The 16,977-nt window shown below is 39.6% G+C and overlaps 1 protein-coding gene across 1 annotated transcript; it reads right to left on the reverse strand.

The window, feature by feature from the left end:
- Positions 1–1,167: 1,167 nt before the first annotated feature.
- Positions 1,168–1,515, reverse strand: LOC138905732 (uncharacterized). The gene has a single exon (XM_070194255.1). It carries the CDS (start codon positions 1,513–1,515, stop codon positions 1,168–1,170), a length of 348 nt encoding a protein of 115 aa, XP_070050356.1.
- Positions 1,516–16,977: the final 15,462 nt, after the last annotated feature.

Below are 16,977 nucleotides of genomic sequence, written 5' to 3' on the forward strand. Positions count from 1 at the left end.
GAATAATTTTCACAACAATACACTATGTATATATTTTTTATCTTTCAATTTTAGTGGCTCTTACTTTTTCAAAACAGTGCACCTTTCTCCTTATTTCACTAGATCCACTCAGAAACCAACCCAATCACCCAGCACTTCAATTTTACAAAGTTCACACAATTTCAAGTGCTCACGAGAGTTAAATGGTTCAAATAGTTAGTTAATTCAAACAACTGGATAAGGCTTGTAATGTGGTTACCAAAGAAATAGGGTTACAGGCTCAACGGTGTTAACTACGATACATAATAATTTGGTAGGTAAACACATATCATTGGCTCAACAAAGAAATGCCTATATCACTTTCAAGACTGAATAAAATTACTATGTCGCTTAGCAAATACACGGGGCAAGTTCTAGGCATCAAATGTAAGACATAGAATAACAAAAAAATCTCACATATACCTGGCACATAACTCGCTCAAGATTAAATTATCAAGACACTCTAGTCAAAGCAGTTGAACATAGTTAAACTTATACAAATTAAGGTACTTATGCAAGAGTCAAAAACTGAGACTAAATGTCACAACTAAAGCACTTACTATTCTCAAGGCCTAATAAATTCAAGAGATATTTCTTCTAATTCAAATCATAACACAAGGTTTCCTACTTCTAACAAAATTTAAAACTAACTACACCCGGGTAAAAAATAACTATTGGAAAAGAACCGCGACACAAAGAAAAATCAAGGGGGAATTAATACACTACCTAACAAAATAAAATCTTTTTATCTTTTTCTTTCGACTTTAATCATTCAAGAAACCTGTCGAATAATATCCAATGTTGGGAAAAATAGAAAATTTTAAAATTTTTGTTGTTTTCCAATTTTTTTTCTATCAAACTACTATAACTAAACTACATAATATACATACAACATACATACAAATATATCCCCCACCCCACACTTTAAGTTGTGGCATGTCCCCATGACACACAATTAAAAAGCATAAGGTAGAGGAAACTTCCCTGAATCTCTAGTCGGGGTCTGAGTCAAAGTCGGGCTCCATTCTTCTTGTGTGAACTAATGGTACACATCCACGCGGGCAGCTTCTTCTTAGCCTTCTTGGGGTATACCCCACACTTGTCTTTCTAAATCACTAGGACCTTCTCTTTCGAGTTTTTCACTCTCCACTATACACTTCCAGTTGGCTTCTCCTTTCTCACCCCCATCTCCATATTCATCTCGAAAGTCACCGTCTCCTCACCTACTCTAAGCATGAGCTTTCTATCATGTTTGTCTAATATTGCTCTGCCCGTTGCTAAGAATAGTCTTCCTAAGATAAGGGGGACCTCTTTGTTTTCCTCCAGCTCTACCACAATAAAATCTACAGGAAATACAAACTTATCTACCCGAACTAAGACATCTTCCACTATCCCCTTGGGTATTATAGTTGTTTGGTCTGCCAGCTGCAAAGATATTGTCGAAGACCTTATCCCTCCAAGCTCATTCTCCAATTTCCTGTAAATAAACAAAGGCATTAAATTAATTGATGCACCAGAATCACATAAAGATTTATCAAAATTAAGAGTGCCTAACGAATAAGGTATAGTAAAACTCCCTAGATCTCCACATTTTTGTGGGAGTTTGTTTTGCCAGATTGCGCTTCAATGCTCTGTGAGCTTGATCACTGAGATCTCTTCTATCCTCCTCTTCTTTGTAAGGATCTCCTTCGAGAATTTGACATAAGCTGGCATTTGTGAGAGAACTTTTGTGAATGGCAAATTTACATTAACCTGTCTCAGCATATCTAGAAATCTCTCAAAATGCTTGTCCAGGTTTTCTCTATACAGCTTTTGGGGAAAAGGTAGAGCAGGCATGTAATCGCTCTCATTCTGATCTTCCTTTCTCGAAGTTTCCTCCTTTTTATACTCAACTCCCTTCTTGCCTTTCTTCTTATTATCAACTTCATTTTTCAGCTGCTCCCCACTTTCTTTTTCAAGCACAATCTCTTTTTGGATTTGAGTGTGATCTTTCAACACTTGCCAGCTTCTCAAGGTCACAACATTTACTATTTCTTTGGGATTTCTTTCAGTGTCAGCTAGTAGAGTACCTGGGATTCTCTCAGACAGTACAGTTTCAATTTGTCCTACTTGCTTCTCTAAATTTTGCACACCGGTGCCAAGTTCTTTGATAGCTGAACCATGAGCATCTAATCTCTCATCTGTCTTGACAATGAAGGACTTCATTAGATCTTCTAGTCCAGGCTGAGTGGAATGTTGAGGTTGGAACTGCGGCCTCGACTGATTCACAAAACCAGGAGCTTCTTGTCCTTGAAATCTAGTATTGTTTTGTTGCCATGCATTTGCAGTACCCGTAGGTGAATTCCATGAAAAACCAGGGTGCTTTTGACCCATTGCATTGAAGTTATAATTCCCAACAACATTAACTTCCTCCCCTGAGGCTTGACACTCATGAGTAGGGTTCCCTCTTCCACATGTATCACACGCTACATGGGGCTCATTGTGTATCAAAGCTAAGGCCAGCTTCCTTATTTCTTACGCCATGGAATCAAGCTATAACTGCACAGATGTGTTAGCATTAACTTCGTGAACACCAGTTGATCTTCTTCTTTCAGCAATCTCAGAGGGCCACTGATTTGCGTATTCATATAACTCATTTAGAATTGTGACTATCTCCTCTGGAGTCTTTTTCATCAACGGGCCTCCAGCTGCATTGCTCAATGTTCTGCGTGAGGCTGGTGTCAATCCATTCCAAAAGTCCTAGAGTTGTATCCAGAGTTTAATTCCACTATGTTGATACTTTCTCACTATCTCCTTAAACCTCTCCCAGGCTTCAAACATAGTTTCAGTCTCGTTCTGGAAAAAGTTATGAATTGCTCTTCTAAACTTGCTCGTCTTAGCTGATGTGAAATATTTGTCAACAAAATTTTTGGTCATCCCATCCCATGTTTTAATCGATCCATTAGGCAATCTTCGAAGCCAATTCTTTGCATCATCTTTGAGAGTGAAGGGGAATGCCCTTAAGTAAACTGCATCTTGTGACACACCATTGTATTGAAAAGTGTTCATAATCTCTTCGAAGTCCATCTAATGATTGTTTGGATATTCGTTCATCTTTCCTTTAAAAACACAGCTGTTTTAAAGGGTCTAGGGCAACCCTTGCTTCATATCAAAATTATTAGCTGCAACTGGAGTTGGTCTCACACTTGATAAGCCTTGGTTGTAGACCGGTCTAGCATAATTGCCAAGTGGTCTCCCAGCACCGGGAGCTATGTTTCCGAATTGGTCTGCACCCAAAGGTAGATTTTGAGTAATTCTCCGAGCCCTCTCCTCTTAATAGACAAGTTGTGCATTTCAAATAGCTATCTCCTCATCATCTCGTGCAACGTTTTCTCTTTGCTGGGCTTCCTCTCTTGCAGCCAAATCAACATTATCATCATCTCCCGCCATAACCTATTTGGTTGAGGATTGCCCAACCTTCTCTGTATTCTCGGGGAGATTTCTTTCTTTCCTCAACTATCTCAGTTGTTTCTCGATTTCGGATTCGTATGGGAGTACTTCCTTCCCAGAGGATCGAGTCATGCACAAATCTAACCTGTAGCCTGTGCACAATCAAGTAACACCAAATGTAAAAAGAAAAAAATAATATAAAAAGAAAAAATTCCTGAATTATCACCACAAACTATTTCAAACACTATTAATTGCTAATACCCGACAACAATGCCAAAATTGACGAGCGCAAAACACACACTTAAATATGCTCGCTAGTCGAATATAGTATGATAAAATATCATATATACAGGGATTGGAGTTAAACAGTATTTTTGTAGTTTATAGCTTCATTGCTATCCAAGATGATCAACAATTGAGCTTTGTGTGATTCAAACAAAAATTTAACTAAGAGTTTGAACTATTGACTAATGACAATCGTAATAAGAGTAAGTAAAGAAGATATCAATGGGAGAAAATAGGGGTTGATTGGATAGGTGAAAAATAATTGCCTGGGAATAACTCTAGTTAATTCACTCCTAATGCTTAAGTGAGTCTCTCGAATTCACTCAATTATTAGTTTAAACGTTCAGTAGAAACTCCTCTCTCGATTAATTCTCAACCTCACAATATGAACCAATTTATGCTCGGTGAAGATATGCAAGAATTCATAGTTGATTGGTCTTTAGGAGAACCTCTTTCGATTATCCTCCTAAATAGGTCTAAACAATAATTCAACTAGCCTCTTTTGATTACTAAGAAGAATCAATGAATTTAACCAACAAGATAATGCAATAAACATCATAAGTTATGCCTCTTTCGATTATATGCACATGTGAAAGTAGATGCAACAATTAAAACACCCAAAACGATTCAATACTTAAAAAATAGATTTAATATCCACAAACAATTCTCAATACACCAAATCCATCAATCCCTAAAGAGAAATACTCCATAGATATGGAGTAATTCATCACAAATAAATTTAAGTTAAAGAAAAACATTCAACGATCCAAACTCTTGTCTTGAGTGAGGATTGAATGATTAAATCCTTGTGCTCTTGCCTCTCCAACTTCTCCTTAACTTCCTTAGGTCTTAAATGTGTCAAAATTCCCAAGAATATTGTTTTTCCATATATATATACCAAGTAGGGTTGGCCCCAACAAACACACCTTCTCCTTCACGAAGTAGGACTTTTCTCAGACAGGACGTGCGCGGCCGCGCACCTGGGATGGTGCTCGCACATTTGGCCATGCACTTTGCATAGTTCTATGCCTCCGCGCACCTGGGTGACGTCTAGCTCGATTCTTCGTTTCTCTTTTTGAATGCACTAGTGTCCGTTGATCACTGAACTCGATTCCAACTTAATCCTTGGGCTTTTACGCAGATTTCAAAGCTCTAAAATAGTGTGAATTCATCCCATAACATCTTCATAGCTCGGAATCACTCCTACAAGGTATTAAACATATAATAAGTGCAAAATACTAACAATTAAAGCTCAAACTCAATTAAAGTGAAATAAATTAGAGTGCAATAAGTGGCTAAAACCTGAAATTATAGCATACCATCAATTTTTAAGTTATGCCTGGAGTATATTTTTGACTAGTTTGCACATTGTTTGGCTAGTTTTAGATCGATGGGCATTGGTTTGATGTGTTAGAGAGGCGTTGGAGCCAGTTATAAGATTTCGGAGTGAGGTAAGTCCACTGTCTAACCTTGTGAGGGGAAACTACCCCATAGGTATTAAATTATTATGTGCTACTAGTTGTGGGTGCTACGCATGCATGAGGTGACGAGAGACCGTATGTATCTAAAAGCATGTTTATGTTCGGGTAGACTTAGGAATAGTTCATGTAATATTTGAATTGTTTGAACTCAATTTGCTAGTCTAATTACTTGAATTTATAACTGAAATTGATTCAAGAATATATTAGGCCGTGATTTATCACTTTGAGTTGTTTGGCGAGATATTTGATAGACGGTAAAAGTCATGTTTACTTTATGCGCCTGCACATGTGTTGCAAACACGTGGCTGGCAATTCGATAAATTTTCTCCTTTTATATGGATCGGGCCGAACGTCTCATCAATATATTGAGATGCATCTCTGGTTCATGCCAGTTGACCCTCGGCGGTGTACACACCACTCTGGATCAGGCCGTATGACCTCAGCATAATCGTGCGTGATATGCTAGGAGTCCAAATATTCATGAGATTCCCCTTTGATTAAGACCTGGCAATTATAAGGCATTCTTTATCCTTTGAGATTGCACTTTATATTTCGGATCTTTTGAGATAGCATATGAGATTTGAGAGATTTATATCGCCAAAAGAAATGTCGGAGGATTATGTGAGTTATAGTTTTTACCTCATTGTTACTGTTGTGTTTCATATTCTTTATAATTTTTTATATTATTTTATTAGAACACTAGTGAGTATCGATGTCGACCCGTTGTCACTACTTCTTCGAAGTTAGGCTAGATACTTAATGGGTGCGCTTTGATTTACGTACTTGTGCTATACTTCTGCAATAAACGTGCAGGATCTAACAGGTTCATTTGGTGATCATCTTGGCGCGTAGGCACAATTGTTGAGGGGTCTTTATGGTGAGCTATATTCCATGCTACGTGTCGCAGCCCATAGAGTCTCAATCATATTTAATTACTTTATCCTCTCTATTTTTTTAAGGCTTCATAAATATTTGTAAATGAATTTAAGGTTTTGTGGTGCTGAGGTAGGCATTGTGTTCGAAGGTAGTAGGTAATCATCGTGGAAATTTTGCAGAAGGAGGCCATTATGCGGTCAGGTTTGCCACCGCTGATATGTTCTGCGGGCCACATGATCATCGTAAAGTTGAGCAAAAAAATAGTTGAATTTTGAAGATCATTGTGCGGTCCATTACGCGACCGCATAACGTTTTGCGGTCTACACTTCCATCGCAGAGTTAGCATGAAGATTTCGGAGGTTGATTCTGCGATCTATTTCGAGGCCGTATATCTGGTCTGCAGACCGCAGACCTGCCGCGGACTTGTCCAGGCCAGCCTAATTTTTGGGGTCATTTTTGCGGCCCATTTTGCGGGCCGCATATCTGTTATGCGGTCCACTCTACGACCGCAGAGTTGAGTTTGGAGGGTTCATTTTCTATTTTTATAACCCGACCCCATTTTGATTAAAAGCCTTTGGGGCTTATTTTAAAGGCAAAATCTGATATTTTAGATAGAAGTATGAGTATCTTAGAGAGAGAGAGAGAGAGAGAGAGAGAGAGAGAGAGAGAGAGAGAGAGAGAGAGAGAGAGAGAGGAAGAAGACCTATCAATTCTAATCATCCATTCTTGCCCCAATCTTGAAGAATCACGCAAGCTACTCACTAAACAATCATCTATCCGGGTAAGTCATTTTCCTAAGTTTTCATGCAAGAAGTTATGGGTCTAAGTTTGTTGTGGGGTTGGAGATAGGCCATGCATCTGATAATAAGTGGTAGTCTATAGGGTTGTTGAACTATTTTGGGTAGTTTCTTGTTGAAATTGGTTGAGGGAGGAAGGTATTACCATTGTAGAGCTTTGTATTCGATTTTGCATAATAGGTGTTTGACAAAATTCCGAAGAGACTTATGTCATGAGAATCCTTCTAATTATTATTCGATTTTCGCTATCTTCCTATATATTGATATTTCTAGAAGTGTTGGGACGTTGTAGTAATCTAAGGAAAGCTCAAGCAAGGTATGTTGGCTAAAATTCTCTCTTAAAATCGAATTCCATGATGTCCCTATAACCATTGTGTTGAAAGATGTATACTCGAAACGTAATCCAAATTGCTCCTATCATATCATGATCTCTTTCGAGAATGTGTTCAAGTATGGTTTACGTATTAAAATGTTATAACTTCAATTCATGTCTTAAATGAAAGTTCATTATGCATAACTTGGAAAGAAAACCAAATGTGCTTAAGACTCATATAACTCATATATATATCAAATCTCTATTTCTAAATGCCCTTATTGTTGGTAAGGAATGACGATGTTAAGAAGTAAAAGAAGTGAGAGTGATATATAAAATGTGGCCATAGTTGTTGTAACCGGAGAATATGATTTGAATTTGTGTTTCCATTGTAAATCACCATGATCTCCTTTGTAAGAGTTTCCAATGTGTTTTGAGTTCTTATTTACCGATGAGTTAAAACTATGCATTGCCTTTTTAGAAAAGTATTTCAAAAAGAAATGGTGTATTACTCATTTATGATTTTTAACTTGTGTTGCGATTGCAAGTCATTTTGCTTTGTACTTTAGAAAAAAATCTATTCTGTTTAAAGCCTTCATTACTAATGAAGTTTAAGTTATGATTTTTGAAATATTCTACATGTTTATGTTTATGATGATGATCCTTGAAAGTAAAGAAATGGAAGTATAGAATGTGAGATACGATCATCGTGCCATGAATGAAGAATCATATGTTTGGCCAAGAGTGCCAATGAGATAATGATGTTGTGAGTGGTTGAAAGTACTAATGAAGCTATATATGGTGTGAAAGTTTATGAGGTGAATGCATTTGTATTTCTGTTTCCTTTGTGTGCAAAACAAAATATTTTTGGGAGTATCATTAGCGAGCCGAGGAAGGATGGGTCATAAGGCCCACACCCGAAACTACATGTGACGGAGTAGGAGTGGATTGTGATTATTCCCCTTACGTGGGATGAGATTGATGTGTTGAGATTATTCCCCTTGACAGGGATGAGATTGTTGATAGCCCTAGATTTGAAGTCGACCCAAATGACATATGTGGAAAGGCGGGCTAGCCGATTGGGTGGAGATCGGACGTCATGTCGCATGCATGGTAGTTCCTACTCTTAGTAACACCTTTTTTCTCATCACCATGTCAATCCACATTGTTCGTGTAGAGATGGATCAGGCGATCGAGTTTGTGATCGGATTCCATGCTTCGTGTATTGTGTGATGATCAGAGGCTAATGATCTCCCAACCAAAAGTAATATTATTTTCGTATTTTGAAAATTGTTATGTTTTAACTTGGCATTTGGATATCATTGATTGTTACTTAATGCTTTCATGGTTTTCCCCTTCTTATATTGGCATTATATTTCTAAATAGGGCATTTAGCTTTACATACAAGTAATATTCCATATGTACTAACGTCCCTTTTGCCGGGAGCGCTGCATCTTCAATCGATGCAAGTGGTTCGTCAGCGGGCATATTTGATCGTTGTTAAACGTTACCCTCTACTCAGCAAGTTTTGGTAAGCCCTATTCTGTTACGGGCCTTATGTCACTTGACGTTGTACATTGTGTTTTGAGGTATAGCCGGGGCCTTGTCGCCGGCACTTCCATACTACTCTTCTATTGTACTTAGAGGCTCCGTAGACATGTTGTGGGTGGTGTTCGATGTTGGGTAATGAACTAGAAGTGTTGGTATTTGTCAAACATGTTTTCCCTCATAACTATGAACTTGTAATATTTTGGAAATTGCCAATTGAATCTCCTTTGAGTAATGGACAAAGAATGTAGAACTCTTTACTCTTCTCACGTATATCTCTTGTTATTGATTCGTATATTTTTCATAGGTAAGGTTGGGTAGAAGCCATTACGTAGGCTTGCTTGACTGAGGTATCTCGATTGAGCGCCGGTCATGCTCCTCGAGGTCAGGGCGTGACAATTTGACATTCCAGACATATGCTGTATTATTATTGTACTCCTTAGTAGATGCTCGTGCACTTGTGACACCGAGTTTTGGGATATTCTAGTAATTGTTTTTGGTTTTGCTTAACACTGCCACATTTTTATTTTATATTCTATAAAATTATATGTATCATGATTTTTAATGCATAGATTTATTTATTTAATGAAAATTCATGATTTCAAAAGTAATAAAATGAATAATTAAGTTGATAGTTCACCGTTGACTTGCCTAATAGTGATGTTGGGCGCCATCACGGCCTATAGTGGGAATTAGGTCGTGACAACTTAGTAACAGAGCACTAGGTTCTCTTAGGTCTCACGAGTCACGAGCAAGTCTAGTAGAGTCTTGCGGATTGGTACAGAGTCGTCTGTACTTATCTTCGAGAGGCTACAAGGCTGTTAAGAAAACTTTTCTTTCTTGATTCCTCATTGTGCGAGTTGATTTGTTGAAGCTTATGTCTTCATTTCCTTCCTACTCATTCTTATGCGACATTGAGCATTCGGTCTTAGTTGGGCACCTACGAGTTGTAGAGATGCTACAGATATGGTGCAGGATGTCATTCCCTACGTATGCAGGTGTACTATTATCGTTGCCATGTGGAGAGGTGTTCTGTCATTTCAGCCCAGAGTTTGCCTATGATTTTGAGGGTATGCACGGTGCATTGTGATGTTCATGCGTTGTTATTGCGCAGTGCTGGTGTAAATTGTAGGGTGCTTATTTATTTATCATGTCAATGAATGATTTAGGAGGAGGATTGTTTGGCTCATGATTAGGAAGTTTGGTATTCGTTCCAGTACTTGAAAGACAACTAGTCTATGAATGCTCAAGGTTTGGTTGACGGTGTAGCGAGATTTGATATTTCCAACTCGGTGGAATTCTTATTTGTGTTGTGGCATCGTCATCCCTGTTTGAATGCAGTAAGGCTTGTCGGTATGATGGTCTCCAATTGTTTGCCTTTGGGGCATGGTATTCTGAAATGGTACCTAAGAAACCATTATCAGAGATGGCGCTGTGTGGCGGCTGCAGGGTCAAATCAGTATTTCTATTATTGATGAAGGGATATGGTCCTTGAGAGGGGCTCAGAGGTTGTGGTACTTTATGTGTTCGTATGCCACTAAGATGGGTTATGATTCAAGGAAGTATTTTTAGCAGCGAAGGATGAAAAAAGACATGGTGGGATGTGACTCACGGTGGTTGAATTGTTAGTAGGTCGAGTTTGAGCAGCAGAGATCAAGTAGTTCGCTTTGGAAGATGGTTTACTCAGAGTGGTAGTGTTAGCGTATTGTATGAATTTTGTGGTAGGATAGCCACATTCTTTGAGGAAGCTTGGTGCGAGCTGGGTCGTTGTGAATAAAGGACTGGATTTGACGGTCGCAATACGTTCGTATGATAATTTTGGACTTGAGCGTGTGTTCGGATCGGGTTTTAGATGACCCGGGAGCGTTTCGGTGCCCAAGGTTGAAAGTTGGCTTATTGAAAGTTTAAAAGTTCTTTAAATTTGGTTTAGAGTAGGTTTTGGTGTTATCGAGGTCCGTTTGAGATTTTGAGCCCGGGAATAGTTTCATATGGTGATATAAGACTTGCACGCAAATTTTGGTATCATTCCGAGTAGTTTAAGTATGAATCGGTGCGTTCGGAGTAAGTTGGAAGAATTTGAAGTTCATAAGTTTATTCTATTGGTTTTGGGTAGCGATTCTTAGTTTTAATATTGTTTTCCGTGTTCCGAGGGTGCGGACGAGTCCGTTTTATGTTTACAAACTTGTTGGTATATTTGGACGAGGCTTCGGGGGCCTCGGGTGCTACTCGGACGTTGCACGGATCGAGTTAGAGCTCAAAAGGGGCTGCTGGTGCACCAGTTCTGGTGTACCAGCACCTGCGAGCTTTTGGCCGCAGGTGCGAGCCCACATGTGCGAGCTTTTGGACATAGAAAAGGCTTTGGGCATTTGGCCAGTGGTCTACAAAAGCGGAGAAGCATGCGCAGAAGCGGCCTCGCTTATGCGATAAAAAGGCCGCAGGTGCGAGGAGGCCGCAGATGCGCTCCACCCTCCGCAGAAGCGGGATCCCATCAGTAGAAGCGGAGCCAGCCAGCCTAGGCTAGGACCGCACCTGCGATGGCTTTTTCGCAGGTGTGGCGCCACAGATGCTTCCCCAGGTCCGCATAAGCGGAAATGCTGGAGGCAGTGGGGTCCTTTTAATACATGACTTAGGCCATTTTGGGTTCATTTATTATATTTCTTGGGCGATTTTGGAGCTCTTAGAGAGAGAGTTTCACCTAGCTATAGGAGGTAAGTAATTTCTATCCAACGTAAGTTAAATACATAGATTATGGGTAGATTTTAACATATGAAATTGTGAAGATTTTGTATTTAGATGAAAAATCTAGGTTTTGATAAACATGGGATTTAACCACGAAAATGATTATGGAATGGGGTGAAAACTATATATTTGTGTTCGTGAGATTATGGGTAACAATTATCTTAGAATATTTTCGGAATCTGGGCACTTGGGCCCGGGAATAAATTTAAGGAATCTCCCAATTGGGGTTGGTTAATCACTCTAATAGTTAGATTATGAACTTTTGGACATGTATTGATTAATTTACACAATATTTGACTAGTTTTGGATTGTTCGACACCGAGTTGAGGCTTTAGAGTGAATTTGAGGCCGGAAAGCGAGCTTTGAGATAAGGTAAGTCTCTTGCCTAACCTTATAAGAGGGAATTTACCCCATAGGTGATTTAAATTACTATTTACTTCTAATTGTGGGGGATACGTACGCACGAGGTAACAAGAATATGTGCGTAGCTATTAATTTTGCGTATGTCTGGGTAGTTTAGGACCCAAATTATAAAATACTTGTAATGTTTGCACCCTATTTGTTAATTAAAGTGCCTAAATTATATTGGAACATAATAGAGGAATTGTAAAAGACCGACTTCCACTTACTTGAGAAATACTCTATGTCTATTTAGCATTTCTGTATTTTATTGTTAGCCCATAGTTTGTGTCGATGTCGACCCCTCGTCACTACTTCTTCGAGGTTAGACTAGATACTTACTGGGTACATGTTATTTATGCACTCACGCTACACTTCTGCACTAATCGAGCAGAATTTGAGGCAGGTGCATCTGGCGGTCATATCGGCGCACACCCCCATTATCCCGAGGCCTAGTGGTGAGCTGCTTCCTAAGCCGTTCTGCAGCACCTAGAGTCTCTCTTTTGTATCTATTATTTTGTCTACTTTATTTCAGACAGTAGAGGTTAGACTAGATATTTACTGAGTACATGTTGTTTATGTACTCACGCTACACTTCTGCATTAATCGTGCACGATCTGAGGCAGGTGCATCTGACGGTTATATCGGCGCACACCCCTATTATCCCGAGGCTTAGTGGTGAGCTGCTTCCTGAGCCGTTCTGCAGCACCTAAAGTCTCTCTTTTTATCTATTTTTCTGTCTACTTTATTTTAGACAGTAGTTAGAGTTTTCTACATTCTACAAGTTGCTCATACACTTGTGACACCAGGTCTTGGTACACATACTAGTAGACTTTATGATTTTTGGAGTATTTATATCACTATGATTGCCACTCAGTTGCCTTTGTTTTATTTACTAAATATTTCTACTCCTTAATATCTTAATAAATAAAATTTAATTACTTGAAAACTTATTAAAAGAAGCAATCACATGGTTAGTTCACTGTTGGCTTGCCTAGCGGCGGCGTTGGGCGCCATCACGGCCTATAGAAGAAATTGAGTCGTGACATATTAATTTTAAAGTTTTAAATATTAGAAAAATAATTAAAGGATTATCCCTAAATATTAAAAAAAATAATTAAATGACTATTCCTAAATATTAGAAAAATTATTAAATGAATAATCCTAAATATATTAGGATAATAACTAAAAGACTATTTTGTATAGTCTAAACTCTAGTTTTAAAAGGGTAAAAAAGGCGAACGATATTTCAGTAAGTATAAGGTTAAAACTAAAATGAGACTAATTAATGTGGTTTATCCTATAGGTTACAGAAATATCCTTTAACGAAATATATCATCTTCTATAAAATGTCGCATAAAGATCCTTCACTTAAAATCTCAAAGTTGGACATAAGAAAACGAAAATTGGAACTTAAAAATTCCCCATAAAGACAATATTAAGTTTCTAAAAATAACGTTAACAAATTGAAGGACTTGATGCATTTTCTACAGAATATCATTTTTAATGTTACCTGCGAAGAAGCCTCTTTCTCTTATTGATTTGGCATCGCATACAGCAGTTGTATATATACAAGAAGAGTAATGGTCATCAAGACACCTAACAAGACCCAAACTATACAAGCCTAAGTATACAAGAACACAAATACAAAATATATCTATCTAATACTCAAACTAGCTAGACTTATCCGTTACACGCCCCAGCAAGTTGAACCGGGTTTGGAAACACACTCAACTTGCTGCATAGTGTTTGAAAACGTGCTTTGCGAAGGGCCTTTGTGAGAACATCAGCCACCTGATCAAATGAGCTAACATACTTAACTGAAAGCTGCTTACGTGAACCTTGTCTCGAACAAAATGAAAGTCAATTTCCATGTGCTTCGTGCGAGAATGCAAAACCGGATCGGCAGTAAAGTAAGTAGCACTGAGGTTATCACTCCGAAGAATAGGGGCAGCCAATCTCACGAAGTAAAAACTGGAGCCAAGTGATTTCAGAAGCTAGCCTCTGCAATGGCTCGGTATTCAGCCTCCGTAGAACGAGAAACTGCTCTTTGTTTTGTGGATGCATGCCCATGAGACCAGGTGGAAGCCAAGGAAAATAGCAAAACCAGTGGTAGATTTGCGATCATGATCTTGGAACCAATGAAACCATAGGATATTAAATCATTAGTTAAGCACTTATTCCACATGAGAGGAGCTTTCTTAAGGCCATATATAGAGCGCTTGAGCAGGCATACATGATCTGGACGAGAAGGATCTACAAACTCAGGCGGTTGAGCCATATAAACTATTTCATCAAGATATCCATGAAGAAATGCATTTGAGATATCCAATTGAGTAATATGCCAGTTATGAGAAACATACAGAGAAAGCAGAACCCTTATTGTAGCAGGCTTAGCCACAGGGCTAAATGTATCAACAAAATCAACACCAGAACATTGATGGTATCTATATACGATCGAAATAGATTTCAGCCTTGGCGTGTCCGGTACGGTTCGAAGGGTGGTATATCGAAGTAAGGTCCCGAAGGGAGCACGAACTAACCTAGAACCCGGGGAGGCCGGTCCATGTTGAGATCGATATCATAATCAAACTCGAATAAGGATCGAACCATGACGCGGGTAGATCTATCGTGCTGATAATCCAAAAACCAACCTACATCGACTTGGAATCAATTCGAGGGCTCGAACCATTATCGGGCTCGAACCAAGATCACAAGTTCGAGCCGAAATCAAGCTCGAACCAAAATCGAGGATTCTAAGTAAGATCGATCTCGCAGACAAAAGCCGTTGTAATCCCACTAGAGGGAATCTTGGCAGAAATTATGAAAAAGCTGATTTATCATGGGTCTCCCACTGAATGTTTATTTTTATTATGCTTGGAGCCAAACCCCTTCACTATAAAAGGGCTTGGTTATCATTTCTGTAGGGGCATCTTTTTTTTGAGATTTACATTATAATGAAAGTATTATTTCCTCTACAAGAAAGAGTGGTTATTCTAGTTTCTTAGATTGATTATATTTGTTAAATCCTAAGGTTCAGTATTCTTGATTGCTTTGTCTAGATTACATTCTCCCCAGTCTATATTCACATTTTATTTATTCTTGCATTTTATATTAAGTTGCACCACATATCTTCGGAGCTGCGTATAAATTCAACTCTATCCATTTTTCGGGTAAACAGTTTGGTGCCCACCGTGGGGCCGGGGATAATAGTGGTCACTCATTTTCGAAAACATCTTCGATTCAGGGTCGACTACGAATAGAAACAGACCGAATGGCTTCACCGACCGATTACGAAGTCGGCCTTCAAGATGAAACAAACAACTTGGCACCACCCGAGGCTCGAATCCAAGCACCCGAGATTCGAGCCGAAATACCACTGGATGTCAATTCACAAATTGCTTTGGAAGCAATCCAGCGTTCCGAACCAGAAAGAAGCATTCAGGGCGGTGCTCGATCCATAGCCCAAGACACCCAAAGCCCAGGAGAAATCGGGGCAAGCTTACGCATGATCTTCGAAATGTTACAAGCCCAACAAGTAGCGATAGCTCAGCTACAGAGCCAAACTCGTGCACATAGCAGGCCGGTTTCCAATCCACTTTGAGAAATCACCCCCAGAACAGAGCCTGCCATAGTGAAATCTAACGAGCAGGAATCGGGGACTACTCCCGGAATTACTAAATTGCTCGAAGAACTCACAAAATGAGTCGAAGCAAATGACAAGAGGGTAGAAACGTACAATGCCAGGGTCGACCAAATCCCAGGGGCTCCACCAATGATAAAAGGGCTTGATTCGAAAAAATTCATACAAAAGCTTTTTCCGTCGAGTGCGGCACCGAAGCCAATCCCCAAAATATTCCGTATGCCCAAAATTCCCAAATATAACGGTACGACCGATCCTAACGAACATGTCACGTCTTACACATGTGCCATAAAAGGCAACGATTTGGAAGACAATGAGATCGAATCCGTGCTGTTAAAAAAGTTCGGGGAGACCCTCTCGAAAGGAGCTATGATTTGGTACCACAATTTACCACCGAATTCCATCGATTCTTTTGCCATGTTAGCGGACTCGTTCGTAAAAGCACATGCTGGTGCCATAAAGGTTGCAACAAGAAAATCAAACCTCTTTAAAGTAAAACAAAGGGGTAACGAGATGCTGAGGGAATTCGTATCCCGATTTCAAATAGAGCATATGGACTTGCCACCGGTCACAGACGATTGGGCCGTACAAGCTTTCACCCAAGGACTGAACGGGCTAAGCTCGACAACGTCACGTCGGCTGAAACAAAATTTGATCGAGTACCCTGCAATAACTTGGGCAGATGTACACAACCGGTACCAATCAAAAATCAGGGTCGAAGACGATCAATTGGGAGTTCCATATGTGCTCGTACGACAGAACCACACAACCACTAAAAATCAAAGGGAAGCCAACAGAGAGCAAAGGTCGAACAGAGCTCGATACCAACCGTACGGCACAGATCGGATGAACAACAGTTCAGCACGTGACACGGTTCGGAACAACCGAAGGATTGATCGGGGGCAAAATTCTCGGGGACTTATGAGCAAGAGCGGCTTCGATAAATATACGGATCCTATAGAAATCCCTCGACTATCGAAGTATAATTTCAACATTGGTACATCCACCATCGTATCAGCCATCGGACGCATCAAAGACACCAGATGGCTTCGACCCATGCAAACCGATCCTGCCCAAAGGAATCCCAATCAAATGTGCGAATATCATGGTACCCATGGTCACAAAACAGAAGATTGCAGGCAACAAAGAGAGGAAGTGTCCCGCTTATTTAATAAAGGGCACCTTCGGGAATTTCTGAGCGATAGGGGGAAGAACCATTTTAGAGACAAGGAATTCGGTAAGCGAAATGAGCCAGAAGAACCGCAACACGTCATTCACATGATCGGCGGCGGCGTCGATGCCCCCTAGGGACCAAAGCTTAAACACGCTAAAATGTCAATTGTGAAGCGATCTCGAACCCAAGATCATGCACCCGCAGGGACTTTATCCTTCAGTGATAAAGATACAGAGGGAATCATCCAACTCTATAACGATGCGCTGGTAATATCC

Source organism: Nicotiana tomentosiformis, chromosome 2 (assembly GCF_000390325.3).
Source record: "Nicotiana tomentosiformis chromosome 2, ASM39032v3, whole genome shotgun sequence".
Taxonomy (NCBI): Eukaryota; Viridiplantae; Streptophyta; class Magnoliopsida; order Solanales; family Solanaceae; genus Nicotiana; species Nicotiana tomentosiformis.

Bases quoted from the DNA above. Each gene is read 5' to 3' on its own strand.
- LOC138905732 (XM_070194255.1), bottom strand. From the start codon at position 1,515: ATGCCTTTGTTTATTTACAGGAAATTGGAGAATGAGCTTGGAGGGATA.